The sequence below is a fragment of the Lineus longissimus genome, chromosome 4 (genome assembly GCF_910592395.1).
Source record: "Lineus longissimus chromosome 4, tnLinLong1.2, whole genome shotgun sequence".
Taxonomy (NCBI): domain Eukaryota; kingdom Metazoa; phylum Nemertea; class Pilidiophora; order Heteronemertea; family Lineidae; genus Lineus; species Lineus longissimus.
In genome coordinates, this window is record NC_088311.1 from 25,014,355 (window position 1) to 25,033,570 (window position 19,216).

General features: G+C 41.1%; 2 protein-coding genes across 3 annotated transcripts; one reads left to right on the forward strand and one right to left on the reverse strand.

The window, feature by feature from the left end:
- The first annotated feature begins 738 nt into the window (after window positions 1–738).
- Window positions 739–12,237, forward strand: LOC135487075 (tyrosine-protein kinase SYK-like). Its single transcript, XM_064770411.1, has 15 exons — window positions 739–903; window positions 2,348–2,608; window positions 2,969–3,209; window positions 3,634–3,797; window positions 4,050–4,185; window positions 4,727–4,888; window positions 5,142–5,259; window positions 5,586–5,732; window positions 6,181–6,287; window positions 6,559–6,625; window positions 7,048–7,129; window positions 7,325–7,514; window positions 7,983–8,123; window positions 8,371–8,483; window positions 9,022–12,237. The coding sequence occupies exons 2-15, from the start codon at window positions 2,406–2,408 to the stop codon at window positions 9,128–9,130; spliced, it is 1,980 nt and encodes a 659-aa protein (XP_064626481.1). The 5' UTR covers window positions 739–903; window positions 2,348–2,405; the 3' UTR covers window positions 9,131–12,237.
- A 2,030-nt stretch (window positions 12,238–14,267) lies between these two features.
- LOC135487073 (F-box only protein 32-like) lies at window positions 14,268–19,042 on the reverse strand. 2 transcript variants are annotated; one of them, XM_064770407.1, is made up of 9 exons: window positions 18,831–19,042; window positions 18,644–18,718; window positions 16,685–16,802; window positions 16,312–16,404; window positions 16,059–16,152; window positions 15,662–15,831; window positions 15,090–15,349; window positions 14,883–14,955; window positions 14,268–14,482 (listed from the first exon to the last, which is right to left on the reverse strand). In XM_064770407.1, exons 1-9 carry the CDS (start codon window positions 18,956–18,958, stop codon window positions 14,387–14,389), a joined length of 1,107 nt encoding a protein of 368 aa, XP_064626477.1. In that variant the 5' UTR covers window positions 18,959–19,042; the 3' UTR covers window positions 14,268–14,386. The 2 variants fall into 2 exon arrangements, with proteins under 2 accessions (XP_064626477.1, XP_064626479.1); XM_064770409.1 differs by lacking the exon at window positions 18,644–18,718.
- Window positions 19,043–19,216: the final 174 nt, after the last annotated feature.

Sequence of the window (19,216 nt, forward strand, 5' to 3'; positions counted from 1 at the left end):
TTACCATGCTTGCCATAGTGAATATTTACCGTCCCAAAACTGCCGACAGTTCACCATTGATCATGATGGTGAAAATGAGACACATTTTTCTTAAAGGAGGAGACGGTCAGGTTGTGCATGTCTTCGCAAGCATAGTGAGTTGATAGTTCAAACCATATTCTTGTCTTATCCATAGGTCAACCCATTTGAAGACAGATCAGTACAATCACGGAAAACCCCAAATGTTAAACATTTCTTCCCGAATAATTCTTACAGTGACCATTTTTACCGTGAAAGACAGTTGCTTACGCTACACAAAAATCAAAAAAAAATCGAGGGTCAACCATTGAACTTTTGAGATATGTTGAATTTTGCACAAATCAGCGAAAAACGCACCAACTTGCGCTGGACGGCATTTCAACACGGGGCCGACGCACATTCCAAGCTCAGTGTACACATACGTCGGCAACAACAGTAAAATGAGTTGTTTCTTGTTAGCCGCCTATTGAGTAGCGTTCTAGGTTTCAGAAACTCTATAAAAACATGTTTTTACCAGAACAGCTGCTAAATCAACACTTGCATACTGTTAGAACCAAGAAATCAATGATCTTTTAGGAACTACGGTTAGGCCGCGCATGAATCCAAAAAAGTCCCCAATGAGACCTTGGGATTCAAATTTCCCGCCATATTTCGCGCCGTTGCTCTTCTGCGTTTCAGCGACTCAGAGGTAGGAATCCCGGGTCACCAGAAAGAGGAAGTAAAATTCGCCTGGACCATTTCATGATTTCATGGGTTTTGGAAACAACAAAATCTTCGAACATGTTGAATAAAATCGTGTTTTAGACTAAATATTTGTTTTCATCTGTATATATAGATCAACAGTAACATTTTCACTTGTTTTCTGTCCAGTTCATGTTGGTACAGGTATGTATTGAGCATGTTGAGTGTGAAGAGTGTTTGATTGAACGACAGCAGATTTGGCAGCCTTGTCCCACAACGACACAAGCATGCAAAATTAACCATCTAGATCCAGATTCAGGGAGAACATGTATAGCCAGACATTCACATTGTATGGACCGTATACTTTCTTGCTGATATCAGTTTGTATAAAGACAGGGGGTCTCAACATCAGTCGTTTCAGTGTGATTGTCTAGCTAATAGATATTTAAACTGACGTAATGAAAACGAAGTTTGATGAAGATTACTGAATTATTTAGGCTTTCTGATTAAGTGTTAACCACCAGGTTATGAGGCTTCTCTGTGCTCATTCCCAAAATTGTGCCCTTCCAATTTCCAGAAAGAGACGCACACTATATCAGTATTTAGTTGTCCGGATGCCGTCAACCTAGTTTTGTAGTGTATACTTAGTGACATCCTGATAACACTTACTAACAGTCTAGATTTGAGTTGAAATAAAACAAGGAAGAGATTGAGTGATCAGCCACTCAACAAACATGTGGGCATGATGGGCGTGACAGAGCCTTGGGGCACAGTTTACTGGCCTGTTGTTGATAAGATAGATAGATAGATAAAACTTTATTTTCATCGGTATAAGGATACATAAAAACGTGAGCTCTTGGGGGCTCTTTGACCGATATCAAACATATGTATGTAACAAAAAGAGTTAGAAAAATAATCGGAATACATGTATGAGTACATGTATGTGTTCAGGAAAAGAAGACAACAGCTTAACTTGTCAAGTCTATACTAGCGTTTTACAAAAATTTCAAGTGCTGCCTGGGTCTGAGATATCAGTTACCTTCATGATTCACCAAGTGCATCTGGCCAACTAGGAATGTACATTGCACAGACAGCCAGATTCTACATGAGATAGTATGATTTATTATGTGGTTCATGTACTTGATTGTGGCTGCAGGCCTTTTAATTTGTTTACTTCCTGGTTGTTCTGCTCTAAAATAAATATGTCATATGTTCCGCTTGACATTCACATGCTCTTTGCCAATTGGTCAATTACATTCACTTGTTTACATCTCGGTGCATATCAAAACCAGTAGGCCTAGATGTTTGCATTAGTCATGAGAGTCAGCAGTTTGATGATATGCAGTGGAACAGCTCTCATCTCCTTTGTCGTCCTTCTTGTGCAAATGATGTCTTTAAATTTGCCATTTTCATCAGGAGCTCCGCCACCCTTTACCTAAACCCATGAGCCTATGAGGCATAGAAACTGATGAAGGACAGTTGCCAAAACTCATACAAAAGCCTCTAATTTGCTACATTTGGTTTGGCATCTGAAGTCCATAGTTCTGCTTTATGTCTCGTGAGTTTCCATTTTACCAAGTATGGATTTTAAAGCTCTGATCTTTACTGGATTTTACAAATAACATTTGAAAAACTTTCTCTGCTTCAGATTCCAAAGCTGAGGGTTAGATTGCATGCTCAACCAATCGGAGTGAAGTTGCTTCATAATGTCACCGTCCGGGCCTGGGCAGAACGTGGCCAATGCCATCATCCCGGGCAGCGTCCGTTACTACTGGGGTCGCATACCTCGAGAAGACGCAGAGCGCATCCTGAGGATGAAAGGGAATGGTTTGACAGAAGGAATGTTCCTATTGAGGGAAAGCTCGTCCAAGTTTGGCAACTTCGCTGTCTCTCTCTGCCATGACAACAGGTGAGTCTGACTTTAATTCTTGGTTGAGATGACCATCAATGATTACAATGTGTAAATCCAAAGTGTTCAGTTGTTCTTAGAAACCACTCCTTCAACAGATTCCTCAATGTGCCATGCAACCTAAACTCAGTTAATGAATTACAGTGTTTGTGTTATCGCCCAAGAATGAGCATGTTGGTGCTTCTTTCCTCGCATTATATATATCCAAATACCGTAAAAGGTTTTAACCCAAATCAGTTCCAGGAAATCGGTATTCTGAGTATTTTTCCAACATCCTCACCCCAAGGTCTGTGAAACAAAGGTTATGTTTAAATTTCTGTGTTATGTGACTGATGTTGTGAAATTTGTGACATTCTTCAGAGTCCATCACTACAGTATTGAAAGAGATAGTGATGGGATGGTTTGGATCCCTGGAGGGAAGAAATTCATCGGTCCGGTGGAACTTGTGCGCTATCACTCGGAATTCATTGCCGGCTTCCTGACTCGTCCATCTGCACCCTGTAATAGAGGTCCTGGGGAGATACCAATGGTGTTCAAAGGTGTTCCTATGTACGAGATGGAACAAAAAGTTATCGAGCTGATGAAATCTCGCAGAATCAAAGTAAGTGGATAATTTTACTGTGTCTTTAGAGTTTAGGCCTAGGGCTGTCACATTGCAGGCAGTGGTTGAGTAGCACAGTACGAGTGTGTTTATTTGTTTGTACTAGAAAGGTTACAACTACCTATTGTCATGGTGCAGTAATGCTAATAAACTGTAGTTAATCATGGGGATGTCGGCTGTTCGTACTTAACACACTCCCTCCCACTACAGTAGAACCTATTTATCAAGGACACCCTCGGGACTGACAAATGCTTACATGTAATTGAGAGGTGTCCTGATTACAGAGGTCAAATTCAATGTTAATGACCAATTTGGGACCAAATGTAGTGTCCTCGATAGAGCGTGTCCTCAAGAGGTGAGGGTGGTTCCACCGTAAATCTTTTAAAGCTTAACATTATCAATATGACCCGATGATTCTCTTCAGGGACAAGATTTAGAATATGCACTTGGTCGAGACCGTGCCAAGTATTTATCAGAAGTGGCCAAGCAGTTGCACTTGGGGCAACCTTGGTACCATGGAGTGATTGACAGACCCGAGGCAGAGCGCCGCCTCACAGCTGGCACAGGACACAAAAATGGAAAGTTTCTGTACGTATATGGCTGGGTTTTCATGCTAGTTTTTCTGGTGCTTTCATTCTCGCCTGATATCTCTAGAGGGTACGAGGTATCTCGGGTTTACGTCTCATTTGAAGGATCGATGAAGCAATGTGGCATTGCTTGAGCCTTAAGAGGTTCAAACCCACAACCTCCTGATTGAGCCCGATGTGCCCAGCACTATGCCACTGACCTCCCTTCCTGAATGATACATTTTCTTTAAATGATCTTTCATTTGATTTTCAGTGTAAGACAACGGGGCGAGAAATCGTATGCCTTAACCTTGAGCTATGAAGGACAGTGCGTTCACTACTTGATTGACCTATCTAAACATGGTCACTACACTATTGAGAATGGAACAAAGTTTAACAGCTTAATGGAGGTGAGAGAAGAGTTCTTTTAACTTGCCGCAAATATTGAGTTATTGTTTGAAGCATGTGATAATGGGGTAAGATGCTAAGTGTCAACTCAGATGTTGTTACTAAAGATGGAGATCCAACCTTGATTGACGTTTTCATGTGACGTAAAAGCTAGAGATGCAGGTAGTGTTGGTGGTAAAAGAAGAGCCTGCATGTGTGCTGCTGGTGGTAAAAGAAGAGCCTGCATGTGTGCTGCTGGTGGTAAAAGAAGAGCCTGCATGTGTGCTGCTGGTGGTAAAAGAAGAGCCTGCATGTGTGCTGCTGGTGGTAAAAGAAGAGCCTGCATGTGTGCTGCTGGTGGTAAAAGAAGAGCCTGCATGTGTGCTGCTGGTGGTAAAAGAAGAGCCTGCATGTGTGCTGCTGGTGGTAAAAGAAGAGCCTGCATGTGTGCTGCTGGTGGTAAAAGAAGAGCCTGCATGTGTGCTGCTGGTGGTCGAACCAGGTTTATATCAACAAGACCAACAGTATCTAAATCCTCTATGACGGTATTCATTTTTGTTTCAGATGATCGACGTTTTCCACAGTCGGTTGGAGGGACTCCGTTGTAAATTAAAATGTGCCTGTTATCGTCCAGACTTCCAAGCAGGAGGTGCTGCAGCGGTGTCCGGAATATGGCAGGACATGACCACTTATCGTGAGGTCTGCAACAGAAGTATTCCAGGGGCTGTAAGTATCCAGGCTGCTCTTCTTTCATTCTACCGCAGCTAGGAGGGCAGACGTGACAAACATGTGCGCATCTTATGTTTACTTGGTGATATTCTCGTGCACAATTTTGTAAAGCTTTTCATTGTAGAATCGTCATTAACAAATGCGTTTCTACCAAGTAATAGTAAATTTTTCAGTCACTTTTGGCCGGTTTACCTTCAGCATACACTAGTCATGAAATACGCCATAATCATTTTCTCATGGAATGTTTTAGAATCTTAAACCAGCACCTGAGATCGTCCCCAACAAACATCCTGTAACCCGCCCAGTTATGGACCACGTTGATGGAGAATCCATTTGGGATGAACCAGACTTGCCTGATGTGCCTCCTGGTAAGTTACTCAAATGCCCCGCAAACGAGCACTTGTTGTTGTTGTAACCTGTGATGAGTGATAAAAAGATGGCTTGTCTTCGGATAAAACTGGCAAGTGCTGGCTTTGATATTGATTGCAGGTCGTAACGATAACTGATTCTTGTCGCAGTGATTGAAATCGCTAATTTGGGGGGAGTTTGGGATCCTCACTGCGCTTTCCCTGTTGTGGGTCAGGCATCAGTCATGTCTCAAAATCGCGAGACATTGAACTCGAGGAATGGAATGATCATAAATCTGCCTGGATGTCTGCTGTGAAGTCTGTTATTTTAAAAATTCTCACCGCAGATACACCCCCTGCTGTGCCCACGGCCCCTCGACCAAACCGAGTCAATGAATACGACCCTTATGATAAGAAGATATACGATGTAGTCCCCAGAGATAATGAAATGATGAATCTACCCAGGAAGCATCTCGATCTCAAAGAGCCACTTGGTACGTTAATCTTGTTGTAACCTTTCGAGACTTTTGAGAATGGGCCTGTGGGTGTAACACTGCCATAGAATCAGGAGCCAGAGTGATCTCAGATTATTATCTTTAGACAAACCATCCAGCTGTAGCTGTTCTTCAGTGAGACTTCTGTAGAACTGTGTGCCTGTGTCGAGGCAGGCAAATCTGGTCATACAGGGTGTTTTATAATGATAATGTCCCTAAAAAGGCCTGTTTCCAAAGCAGCTGCTGGAGCGGTAAACTGCCCCGTTTCAGGCTTTGGAGAAATTTCAGTGTACAGTTTTTTGGGTGGCAATTGTTACTGATCCCAAAGGTCTGTGAAAGAAGCAAAGTCGTGACCGCAAACAGATTAGTGGAAACTCTTTCTGTTGCAGAAACTTGCAAACAATGCTTGAAAGCAAAAGTGAAATGTTTACTCATCTTCTGGTTTCAGGTTCTGGTCAATTTGGCGACGTATTAAAGGGTTTTTATTTGAGGAAGGGAAAAAACATTCCAGTGGCGGTCAAAACGTTGAAGAGTGACACGGCTCATCAAGGGGAGGTGAGTTTCATTAGTTGAAGAGATCTTCGCGCTCTTTCAGATTCTTTGTCCTCAGGTGATTTGTCTGTGTCATCTTATTTTACATAGTATCCATATGGGCCGTTCATTAAGACTATACTGGGCAAGACCCTGTGATGATATTGCCAAGAATGGGTTTGAACCCCATTGGAAGCAGACTTGCCTCGTATACAGAACCTAAACAACTGTATTGAGAAGAATGGAGATTAACCTTATATAATTCTGACAACTATAATACAAAGTTATTTTTCAGGGAGAATTAATGAAAGAAGCGAAACTTATGCAGGGCATGGAACACAAGCATATAGTTCGAATGATAGGTACGTTGTAGCTTTATGATGTTTGCTGGGGCTATCAGAGTGGTGCAGTGGAAGAATTGGCATCTTTCACCTCTCAGGTCCGGGGTCGGCGATACTCATGTGATAGAGATAGAGAGGGCAACAGCGTCGGTTTCCTCCTGCATCACATGACTATTGCCGGAGCAATATGGAGCTATTGATGTCCTAGTTGATACTCTGCTCTCAACTCAAGGTTTAAAAAGATGTATTTCTCAGGTTCTTTTAAATCTTCATCAGTATTTTGTCAAAATGACAACTGAACACTTACTAACTGAAGACATTAGATCTCTCAAAGATAAACTATTTTTTATTGTCTTTAGAAGTTTATCGTTTGAAGAAATGCCAAATGGGTATTTTCTGTATGTCGTATTATTCCTGAACTCTGTTCATTGTCCTTGTTGTAGGTGTTTGTAAGGCAGAGATGATTATGCTGGTGATGGAACTTGCTCCACTTGGGCAGCTTAACAAATACCTCAAGAAACATCCGTAAGTATCCTCATTGTGTAGAAATGAGTGACTTTGAAATGCCTGGCTCCTTACCTTTTGTCTACGGAATGCTGTGGAGAATCAAGTTCTGTTGAGAGTTTTCAAATGGCGTAAAAGTGCAAAAGTACTAACGAGAATTGTTGACATATGATTATGCTTGTTGTAGTCATGTGGTTTTCTTTGACTATTTTTCAGTGAAGCTCCACATGTGAACCTCATTGATTTACTCCACCAGATCAGTATGGGAATGAAGTACTTGGAGGGTGTCGGCTTCGTCCATCGCGATCTCGCCGCAAGGAACGTGCTCTTGGTGGACCCACTCTTTGCCAAGATCAGTGACTTTGGCATGTCCAAGGCCTTGAATATAGGAAACGATTATTACAGGGTAGGTGTATGTCTTCAGATTAAAAAGCATGTCTACCCCATGCAGAACTTTCATATATTTGTCAGATAGTGCCGAGTCTGAAAGCCACCAAGTTTTTCCTTCAGTATACTATTGGTTGAACTGAAGGTCAACAAAACGCTTTGTTAGCTATCATTTTATGGGTTAAGATGATTGATAGCTTTAGCAGTCGATGGAGTCATGATGCAATTCATGCAGGGAGATTTTCCCATGAATGTCATTGGATTGGTGGACGATGCACCCAAATGACTGAACCACAATAGTGGGCCACTTTCACTTACCAGTTGATGATGATATTAATGTAAGGCCGTTTTCACCTACCTGATTGCTGCAACATTTTGGACCCATTGCAAAGGTGCCAGCAAGGTCCACTGTTATCCTGCACCAGGTTTCAAAGTTCATTATCAGAATCCAGTTGTGATGTCACATTCTCATTTCTACTGATTTCAGGCAACCAATGTCGGGAAGTGGCCCCTGAAGTGGTATGCCCCTGAGTGTATCTACTATTACAAGTTTGATTCACGGTCAGATGTTTGGAGTTATGGCGTCACAATGTGGGAGACATTTAGTTACGGTGGAAAACCGTACAGGGTAAGCTATTCACTGCATTGCGTGGTGGTTAAGAGTGCAGGACTTCTGACCAAGGGGTTGTAGGTCGAATCCCTTCCATGTGACTTTTTGGACAATGTTGTAAACTACACTAACGGTACCCAGTTTCACTTCTACTGCTCTTGGATCCCAAAACAAGTCAATAAAGATGACTTGGACAAGTACTATTTTTCATGTAATATTTTTCTTCTTAATCTATTTACCATTTTCCTGAAATGTCTTTTTCTAGGGTATGAAAGGGACTGCCATCCTTGGGATGATTGAAGAGGGCGAGAGACTGCTGAAACCAGACCGATGTCCTGACAATGTCTACGATGTCATGAGGAAGTGTTGGACTTACAAGTACGTAGCCTTAGGGAACTTGACCCTTTGGCAATTAGTGAAATACAATCCAGATGGGATGTCAAATGTTAAAAGGTTTTGGGTTTATAGTCTGATATTGATGCAGGAGAGGATATTATCTGGCTGGACTTTTTACCCCTTGTCTATTCTGACACCCTCTTGTAGAACTCAGATAACCTGCTCAGTCAGCGATACAACCTGAGCTTTTCTGACCGGTATCCATTTATACACCTGTGTTTAGTATTAAGGCAAGTTACATGTAGACAATGGGTCTTGCCGACAGTCTCAAGTCGACTGCGGTTCAAACCAGGGACCTCTTTGCCGCTAGTGCGGAGACTGAGCCACTTAACACAGCAGCTTCGTGGCTATATTTAGGAAAGGTGATCGTTTGGCAACAGGTCAATTCATCTCTGTGGCAAAGTTGCGCAGTTGATCAAAACAGAGGTAATTGTCCATTAAGCTATTAGCTTTTATCAGTGGCATTGTTCGCTAGTATCTGGTAAGCTACATTTCAATTTTGATTTCGTTTTCCTTTCAGACGAGAGGAGAGGCCCAACTTCACCCAAATCGAAAAGTTGATGGCAGATTTACTTAAATCGATGAGAAAAGGCCAGAACAACCAAGGTGGTGCTTGGGGCGGTCGATAACCACCAACATGTGAGCATCTCCGCTGAATGCAACGTTTCTTTGCATTCATACACTGTGCAATGTAACCTGGACTGTTTTCAGTGTTTGATAGTTTTTCACACGCCTGTGAATTATTTTGAAAAAAAAGGTGAATATGAAGGGCTACTTATTTTGTTGGTTTCCTGCAGGTGTTACAATTGTTCTTGAAAACACGTTGTCTAAATTTTTCCAGATTTCACAATCATGTTCAAAAACATGCCATGTGGTGTGGAGTTCTCTTTGTCTCAGTTTATGCCAAGGGGGTTGAAATATTCAAGGTAGAAAGACTGAAGATGGCAAACCCTTTTTGTGACTTTCTGTGCAAGATAAAAGATGGCGTCCTCGTTGGTGGACATGACATGACTGCGATCACCAATTGTTACCACAGGTCGTAGGGATTCCAATTGCTTGTTTTTTGGGCACCAAAGTTTCCACCGCATTGGGAACGGGGCTGTTAATATGATTGTTTTCATTTGAATTCCATGAGTGTATACATATAAAGAGAGCTACTGTTGTAAGCTTCGGGTATTATTCAAGGCATTATTGTATTATACAACATTTACTACTGGTGATCTCAGTTAATTCAAGAATTTATAACATATGGGTTATAGCCCCGGATATAAAGAAATCATGATACCGGTACTTATTTCTTCAAACTTTACACCAAAATGTTAAAGTTCGATATAAATTGGGGAAAATATCAATAGATATTTATTTTATATTTCCTCGATATTTTTGAACTGAGTATTTGGAAGGGTCAAAAACAAGCAGAACTCTCCACCTGATTTTACATTCTGAAAATCAGCCCCACTCAGCTGATCTCAGCGCACCAGGGTGTGCTTGCTTGCTTGCTTCATAAGTATGTATGGGGCAATAGACTGATAGGTATTGGACTTCAATACACCCTCTAAATGACTGCTGATCTCTGTCTTGCATGAAGATAAAGCTGTGTTACCTATTGTAAAATGGCAGTGGACATATTTATATCTCTTAAATAATCTGAGGAACTTTTCAGTATTATTTTATGTTAATATTTTGTGATACTGCACAGTTTTAATCACTTCACTACTTGTGCAACATTATTCGGTTGAGGACGGCTTTCTACAGCATATTTCACAGAGATATAACTTAGCTATGTGTGTTTTGTCATGCATTGTGGGATATCGCCTCATGATGCATCGTTCTGGTTTTGTGTTCTCCCGGAGCATGCATCATCACGAGTTGGGCCAGAATATTAGTCTAACATAGTGCAGTGGTAAAGACTGATGTGAGGTACATGCAGTGCAGTGGTAAAGACTGATGTGAGGTACATGCAGTGCAGTGGTAAAGACTGATGTGAGGTACATGCAGTGCAGTGGTAAAGACTGGTGTGAGGTACATGCAGTGCAGTGGTAAAGACTGGTGTGACGGTTGTCAGCTTTTATCATGATCACGATCAGATGTAGTCCTGTTTATTTGCGAATGTTCTTCTCTGTTTATGTTCAACTTGTGGCAAGTATTATCTTAACTTTCTTGCTGCTAGTCGCGCTGACAGGCTTATTATACATAATACAGCATGCTACAGTTGCTTGCACACTGGACAATTATACAACCAGAGGAAATGTCTTACATGTACAACTTTGGGGGAAGTTGATTGGTTTACATTGTTTTTTGATCAAAATTGCGTTAAAACGGTTGTGGTGCAGATTTTGACTGCTTTTGGTCCAAAATACGATGTAAGTTTGTTTCACATTAGTAATCAGGACAGCTCTAAATAGGACAGTATCTGTTTATCTTGAGGATGCTCTTGATAAAGAGGTTCTATAGAATGCAGCTTGAAATGGGGAAAGCTGTGTTTAATGTCAATATGTCCTGTTGATAGAACAGTTCACAATCCAAGATAATTTGTGATTATTCTCCAGGGAAACTTGTTAGGCCTTCTCATACTATCCTGGTGCAGCATTCAATGTATATATGCTAAGCCTTCATCTTATTTATAGTAGAATATAAACAGTCGAGCGGGAGGGGGGCATTATGTTCAAGGGTTGTGCGACTGTGGAAGAACGTCCCACTTGAAGAGAAAAGACTTACATGTACTCTAACTGTATTGTCATGGCCTTAATACATGTACTCTAACTGTATTGTCATGGCCTTAATACATGTACTCTAACTGTATTGTCATGGCCTTAATACATGCACTCTAACTGTATTGTCATGGCCTTAATACATGCACTCTAACTGTATTGTCATGGCCTTAATACATGTACTCTAACTGTATTGTCATGGCCTTAATACATGTACTCTAACTGTATTGTCATGGCCTTAATACATGTACTCTAACTGTATTGTCATGGCCTTAATACATGTACTCTAACTGTATTGTCATGGCCTTAATACATGTACTCTAACTGTATTGTCATGGCCTTAATACATGTACTCTAACTGTATTGTCATGGCCTTAATACATGTACTCTAACTGTATTGTCATGGCCTTAATACATGTACTCTAACTGTATTGTCATGGCCTTAATACATGTACTCTAACTGTATTGTCATGGCCTTAATACATGCACTCTAACTGTATTGTCATGGCCTTAATACATGTACTCTAACTGTATTGTCATGGCCTTAATACATGTACTCTAACTGTATTGTCATGGCCTTAATACATGTACTCTAACTGTATTGTCATGGCCTTAATACATGCACTCTAACTGTATTGTCATGGCCTTAATACATGCACTCTAACTGTATTGTCATGGCCTTAATACATGTACTCTAACTGTATTGTCATGGCCTTAATACATGTACTCTAACTGTATTGTCATGGCCTTAATACATGTACTCTAACTGTATTGTCATGGCCTTAATACATGTACTCTAACTGTATTGTCATGGCCTTAATACATGTACTCTAACTGTATTGTCATGGCCTTGGTACTGGTGCTGCCAGTACAAAGTCACTACTTGTTTCTCAAGCTATCTTTTAGTAATCCACTGTAAGTAAACTCCCATCGCAGTCCAGATGTATGGACACCGTTCCTATATTATCCAAGTGTACAGTAGAAGTTAATTCTATGAGAAATAAATTTTATATATTTTTACATGATATCATGTTAGCCTCTTTTCATTTGAGCTAGTGTTCACTGAAAGCACTGGTGAACTTTGTCTTACACTGGGAAGTGGCACAGTGAATAGAGACATGTGATGGGAAGCTGTGGGTTCGAGACTCGGCCTGTCCCACTCGGTACTTCAACTGGCCTGAAATGACCAACTATAGCCCAGCATGTTCGCTCCATGGTGTCTAGAGAAAGGTTTCTGGAGAAGGCTGGTGATTGAATGTCAAGCACTCCGAGACTGAAGCGAAATATAAAAACGTGTCTTATCAATTCTCTGCTGATACTGGAGATTGGACCTCATATTGCTATCACAAGTTGCCCCAAATTGTCCCTGCACCATCTCCTGTGTTGGCCGCACTACACCTTCAGTTGTGTTGTGGGTGTGAAGTGGCTTGTCTCTTCAAGACCTTGACATTCCTTTGGGCCAGTATTGGCTCTCATCGGGGACAGTCTTGTAGGATGTGCGCTGGCGTCTTCCCCCCACATGGCGTGTAGAGGAATGAATGAACTAAAAAACTAATCATTTGTTTTACTGACACTTTTAATTTAAGAAAAACATAACCATTTCATGTTGAAGACATGATGATTGAAATACATGTATTCTATGAGATGAATTCTACTGCACTCGATAGGCAGTGGTTTCAGGAATATACCATGCAGGAAACCACTGCTCGGGAGAATAAGTTTACAAACGGTTTTGACAACAATATGTTAACCAATTGGTAAATTTGAAAAGCTTGTTCACACGCCCCCCTTATACACTGATTTTAATTTTAATTTCTTCTGAGCTTGCTCCATAAAGTGAGTGGTTTTTTAAATTTTTGCTTAACACAATGTAATTTCTACTGCATTTACATTGGAATTTCAGATATTAAAAGAAAACTTGATATCTATTTACACTATTTACAACATAGAACAATCAAGTCAATACTGAGATTAACATTCCTTATTTACATGGAAACAAAGCGGCCATTCCTTCAGCAGTGTTGGGAAATATGGAACACCCAAAAAAGTCAGCTTACAAGACGAGGTATCTCCCTCCTTAATGTGAAAAATAATGGTTACTTCCCTTGGTAAGATGAGAGGTACCTCACGCGGCCGACAGCTACTTCAAGATTGTCTGTTTTTACTACACAGCACGCATGCAGAGGAGCCTCTTGGAGACGATGTTTAATCATTTACATGTCCACCAAACTGGACGCACAACAAGACCCGGCCTGTTGCAAGTTTGGCATCATAAACTCAGCATTTCATGCAGCTCTGATGTGATTAATCACTCCCTGTATCCACCGATGCACTCACAGTAACAAGAGTATACAACATCTTTTCTAACAAACATTTCACAACAGTAAAGCCCGCAAACAAGTGATTGTGTGTTGCTGTGAAAATTATCCCTTCCGATAATGACTCGTCCATGAGTAAGAGTAAAACCAGCCATCGCTGGGTCTGATTAATCAGAGGTTTCAGCAATTACCGATGCTTGTCATCAATAACTGTGATGACCATGCAAACGAGAAAATATCGCAGGTCTCAGTGACAAAAAAAAGCTTCTTTGCGGGGCTAACAGCCCAATATGGCCCTTCCATCTTCAATGTCCAGCAAAAACATTAGATAGAAGTGGGACATGAAACCAATAAATTTCTGTGCGACCTTTGGAAGACCCTTTCCAGGAATATCAACTTTCAGAAGTCAATTGAAACCAGTGGAAACAACTCTCTCTATCAGCAGGATTAACAATATAATTTTTATGCAAACAGAGCATTTGAAAGACTCGGTTTGTGCGAACCAACTTTTTGTAAGTAAAAGACTACGAAGGCCCTACTTGACTTGCGTGTTTTCTCGCTTCAGTCACCGGCATGGATATCGTTTACAACCAATACCTGGCCTCCCAAGCAAAGACCTAATGATCACCGAATGAAATTATTACAACAACGAGATATGAAAACACCAAGAATACTTCTAAAAGTCTGAAGTCAGGAGGCCTACGTGGACCTTTTCAACCTTTTCAAAGACGTCTCTCTTAGACTTTTATCACAATCTTATGATTTATTCAGCATCAAGTCATTATGCATCCATCACAGGATTAGAATTTATAAGCCAAAGATCCCTCCGAATCTTCATATGAGCGCCATCTTTTGATCAGTAGAAGAATATATTGATGAAGGCGTCCGGTGAGACTGCGATAGAATGTGGAGGCATCTCGGGGTCTGAACAGGGGCAAGGATGACCATGGGACTGAAACATCAAATTATACGATTATAGAAAGCAGATGGTACAGAGCCCTGTGCCTTTGGCTTAATTTCTCAGTGTTGCCTTTTATTTTGACTTTTTGAGAGAAAAGACTTAAGTCATTCCCTGCTTCAGCACCACAGGTAGAGGTTTTCATAGCACAGTGGAACCCCGGTCGGCAACCACCCCAGTAACGCAACCATTCAATCTCGGTCCCATGAGTGGTCGTGTTACCAGGGTTCCACTGTACATCATGCAGTCTATTATTATTGTAGGCCTACAGTGCAGAGAAAGCTACCAGGATGAGACATCCCAAACTCAGGCGGGTTCAGATTCCATCCTTTTCATCCCACATAAGTTGGAGGGCGGCAAAATGACAAAGCAAGCCATTCGGTCAGTTACATACCTTCCAGAAGAGGGCATTACAGTTTGAGCACAGGTATACCTGCACTGCATAGAGTTCTTTCTTTCCATGCCGCCTGAAAAAGTAGAAGAAAGCAAAATTGACGAAGACAGCCGGCAATGCATGACATTTGTAACAATAATGATTTGTCAACAAAACAACATTTTTCTTCACTTTTACATTTGTGCAGAACCACAGAAAAAAACCTACCTGACTAATTTCCGGTACATCCATTTCCAGTTGCAGTCATCCAGGCACTCGTTCTTGGCAAGTCCCGAACACAGCTGGATATTCGTGAAATGAAAGAAGCACATCTCCTTCCAGAGAAGTTCCTCCTGGACTAACTGGTAAAGATCTGTCTGCGTGGCGCCTGTGTGAAGCAAATCGACATGGTCTGTCACGCGGCGGAGAATATCGCGGAGGACTTCATCAGGAAGATTCAGCAGCATTGCTTGCCCGTCATCTTTCCGCTGAAGCAAGAGAAAATCATGAATTAGATTTTTGGCCAGCAAGTGACTAAATAGTGGGACAAACGTCAGGAGATCTTTGAGTAGGATGTGACATTGTCTTTCCTTCATCAGTCCGTTAACAACAGCCAAGTGTGATTGGTTACATTCACATTCATGACAGATACTGAGTGAAGACAACAAGATGTAGGGCTAACAGTGTCTCATTACTTGCCATCTGAAGGCCGGGCAACGAACTGCGCCAGAGGCGGTAAACTGGGTTAGTCTACACTTAACGGTTAATGGCAGGGCTTGGAGAATGCATATTTCACTGACCTCTGTTGGGTGGAACTTGTCAAGTCTGTCCATCATCTGCTCAGTCAACTCAAGGTGTTTCTTATGTAATGATGAACTCCCTATGCAAACCCTGTTGGCGTTATTCAGGGCGGTGTGGTAGTCTAGTATGAGGCCATGAACAAAGTGCACATCTGTTTCAGATTTAAGCACTGAAGAAGAAAGTTTAAAACAAAAGGTTTTTCTCAGCCACCTCAACCATCGTCAAATATCATAAAAAAACTGAAATGAAACATCCTTTTTTAGTCGATGCATGACAGATCTCAATTTAACACAACTTCAAGGGCATGTGACCTTGCATCACAATTATAGATGGGTCACGTGCTGAGTTTCAATTGAATATCTAACAGCCCTGAGTCTTCATCCTAAAACCCCATACCTATTTTCACTGCCTCCTCTAATACTGTAATGATCTGTTTTTGTGATGTGCCACTCAAATGGACAAACTTTTTGTTGATCAGCAGTTGAAGAATCTGAAAGAGAATGATAGATATTTATATTGTTGGAAAGAAGTTAGAGAGGTTAATGCCTTTCGAAACCTTTGTCTGACAACTGACCAAAATGATGCAATGTGACCTTAAGTTTGCAATGAGATCAGCCAACCAGCTCTGACTTATATATTGTCTCCTTACCTTACAAGTATACCTGAATCTCCTCGGGTCCTTGACAGCTGACTGCATGTCAAGCTTGTTAAATGCATCACTAATACTGGCCATGGCTTTACGCTGGAAGTATGACAAGAACATTTGTACTTGCTATGAATTTGTCCTCTTTCTGTGAAGGCATACATATACCATAACACCCTTGGAATATCAACGAAAGAGCACCAGAACACAACGAATGTCATCAATATTATTAAGTTTCCTATGAGAAAACTATACTGGCCCCAGTATGGCCCTCAGCCAATCAACTATGTCATGGGCCCAATGATCAATGGTAAGGAAAGCTACAAATCTCAAGCAAATAAAAGGCTTGAATATCCCAAAGCCTTGGATGAGAGCCTACCTCTTTCGAAATACCCTTTGGAATATGAATATGTGGCTGAAGGCCTCGCGTCGGGTGGAGATTGTCGGTCAGCTTCTCTTTACTGCATTGCGCTGTCAATTCTGGAAAACGGATCATCCTGAAAGCACCAAATAGATCATCATGTCCAACCGCACAATGGGCAAGTGACCTCAACATTTAAAACATTGGATGGGTCAATTTAGGAGAAGCACATTCAGTCTTTAGGGAAACACAAGTAGATGTACTTTCAGTTCACAACATCGGTTGCACCATCCCGTTTCCACTGGAGCAGTTTCCCGCTTCGGTTGCTGCTGTGGCAGATTACACTTGGCTCCAGCGAGTATAATTGTATAATAATCAAATTACCACCAGCGTAGTTTGTGGTGAGTGAAAGTATCACCACATGACAACCATACCCATGACACTAGAAGATTATTGCTAATCAACAAAATTGTATTCTCTGTAGGTTTTCAGTCATCAAACTATACCAAGAGAGCTGTTTTTCAGACATTTTTAAATGTTATAAGTTTTATTTCACATCAGCTTACAGATATAGAAAGCCTTTGATTACCACAACAATCAAGTCTCAGCCAGCTGTCTCAAGTCACAAAAATGCCTTACTGGTTTATTGATTGACACTCCACCAATCAGGTCTAAAAATAGCCCAGGTGATTACCCACCTTCATTGGGCTAACACCTTATTTGGCCAGTGGTCACAACTATTAATCCAAATATGGACTGGTCAAAATGTTTTGAACTCTTGTAAAACAAATAATCATTAATGATCGGTATGGTTGTACTTTTAATCATATCAAGCTGAGGCCTATATCAATACCAAATACGACCTATGTTGATATATTTTTCTAACATGGTCTGATCCTCTGAAAACAAGTACTTGTCTAATGCCCATATATGGACTGCTGGTCCATGGGTATGGTGTGATATAGGAATTCCCACAAAATACTCTGGGTCCATAACTGTGCAAGCACTGGTAGCCTACTGTGAGTAAGAGCATGCTGTTGCTATGTGTTGAAAGCCTTTTATGGACATTTATGCCAATTTAAAAATAGATATGATTTTGTACTGAAATAGAATGGCACTAATTGTAAATACATTTTATGATAAATGAAAGAGTCCACCATATTTACAGTAGTAATCAATGGTCATTGCAAAAAATACCAATATCCATTCAATCTAAATCGTATAAGGCCATGAGGATATATCTCATATGTTAATTATTTTGGGAACACTGATTCAAGAGTAAAGGGACACCATTAGACAGTGGTCCCGGAAATGAGGCAAGAGTCATGAGGACTCAGGAAGACCATTCAGATATAATTTCTTGAGGTCTGTAACAAATTACTTCTAAGAAGATTTGATTGGGACCGTCTTTAACATACGGGGCCTATACTGTCACCAGAAGTGGAGGTCTTAACTCACACACTTTGAGTTGGCTTAACATTGTTTCAGGCATAGACTGCTCACCCTATCACCTCAGTTCTTCAAAAGGAGAGAGAGTAATTAAACATTAGGGAGGTTTAGGCAAACGTTGGATTTGAGGTTGGGGGTACCCTTGACATGGTCCCCATTCAAGCGTGTGATGCAATGGTTCCCCAATAGACGGAAGGATGCATTAGGTTGACTAGCTAAGCCTTTATTGCAATGATACTACGAAATATTCTATCCATCTAGGTAAACCTATGTTAGACAGGTGCAATCAACAGGAACAAATCACATGCTGATGACTCATTGAGTTTTTTTCACTGTTGATCGCTTCTATAGATGACCATGTCAAGCTTGTGATGTTTGACCATGCTAAGGAAGATGATTTTAAAGGGGTGTTTCCCCATTCACAATGAATGGATCATGTGGGTAAAAAAATGCATGGAGATTCAGGAAGATAGGTTTAGAGGCTGGGGACATTTTTAGACATGATCATGATGGATTGTGTAGCATTACCTATGTTTAGATGTTGTAGCATTGATAGGAGGTGCGGGGTCAGTCTCGGGCACATTCACATCACTATTGGAACCACTGCAACAAAATGAACAAAAATGAAAAGAACGCAAAAGGCATGCTAATCAGCTGATTTCTAAAACGCAATACATGACATTATAAATGGAGTCGACGTCACACAGATACCTACCTGGCAATGATGTTTTCATTCAGATTCTCCAGAAATTTTTGCCTCCAACATTTGCCTTGTTCCCATCCAGCTCCAGTCCGAACCCAGCTGTCACCTGGGGACCTCCAGTCCCTACCCAAAAACGGCATTATCGTCGTACAATCCGTCTAAAATCTACCACAAGTGACAGGAGTTAACACAATATCAGAGCTTATAAACAAGAAATGCGTGCTCTTGTTGACGGAAATGTAAATGACTTCTCTCCGGACGGTGATTGGTTGAAACTGACATAATTTACATAACTTTGCCACTCTTGTCGCCATGACTACTTTTGCTATCTCAACCTACTACATCAACGTAGAGGACTTTTTTGGAGGCGAGGTTGTAAAAATTTGAGAAATTCCCAT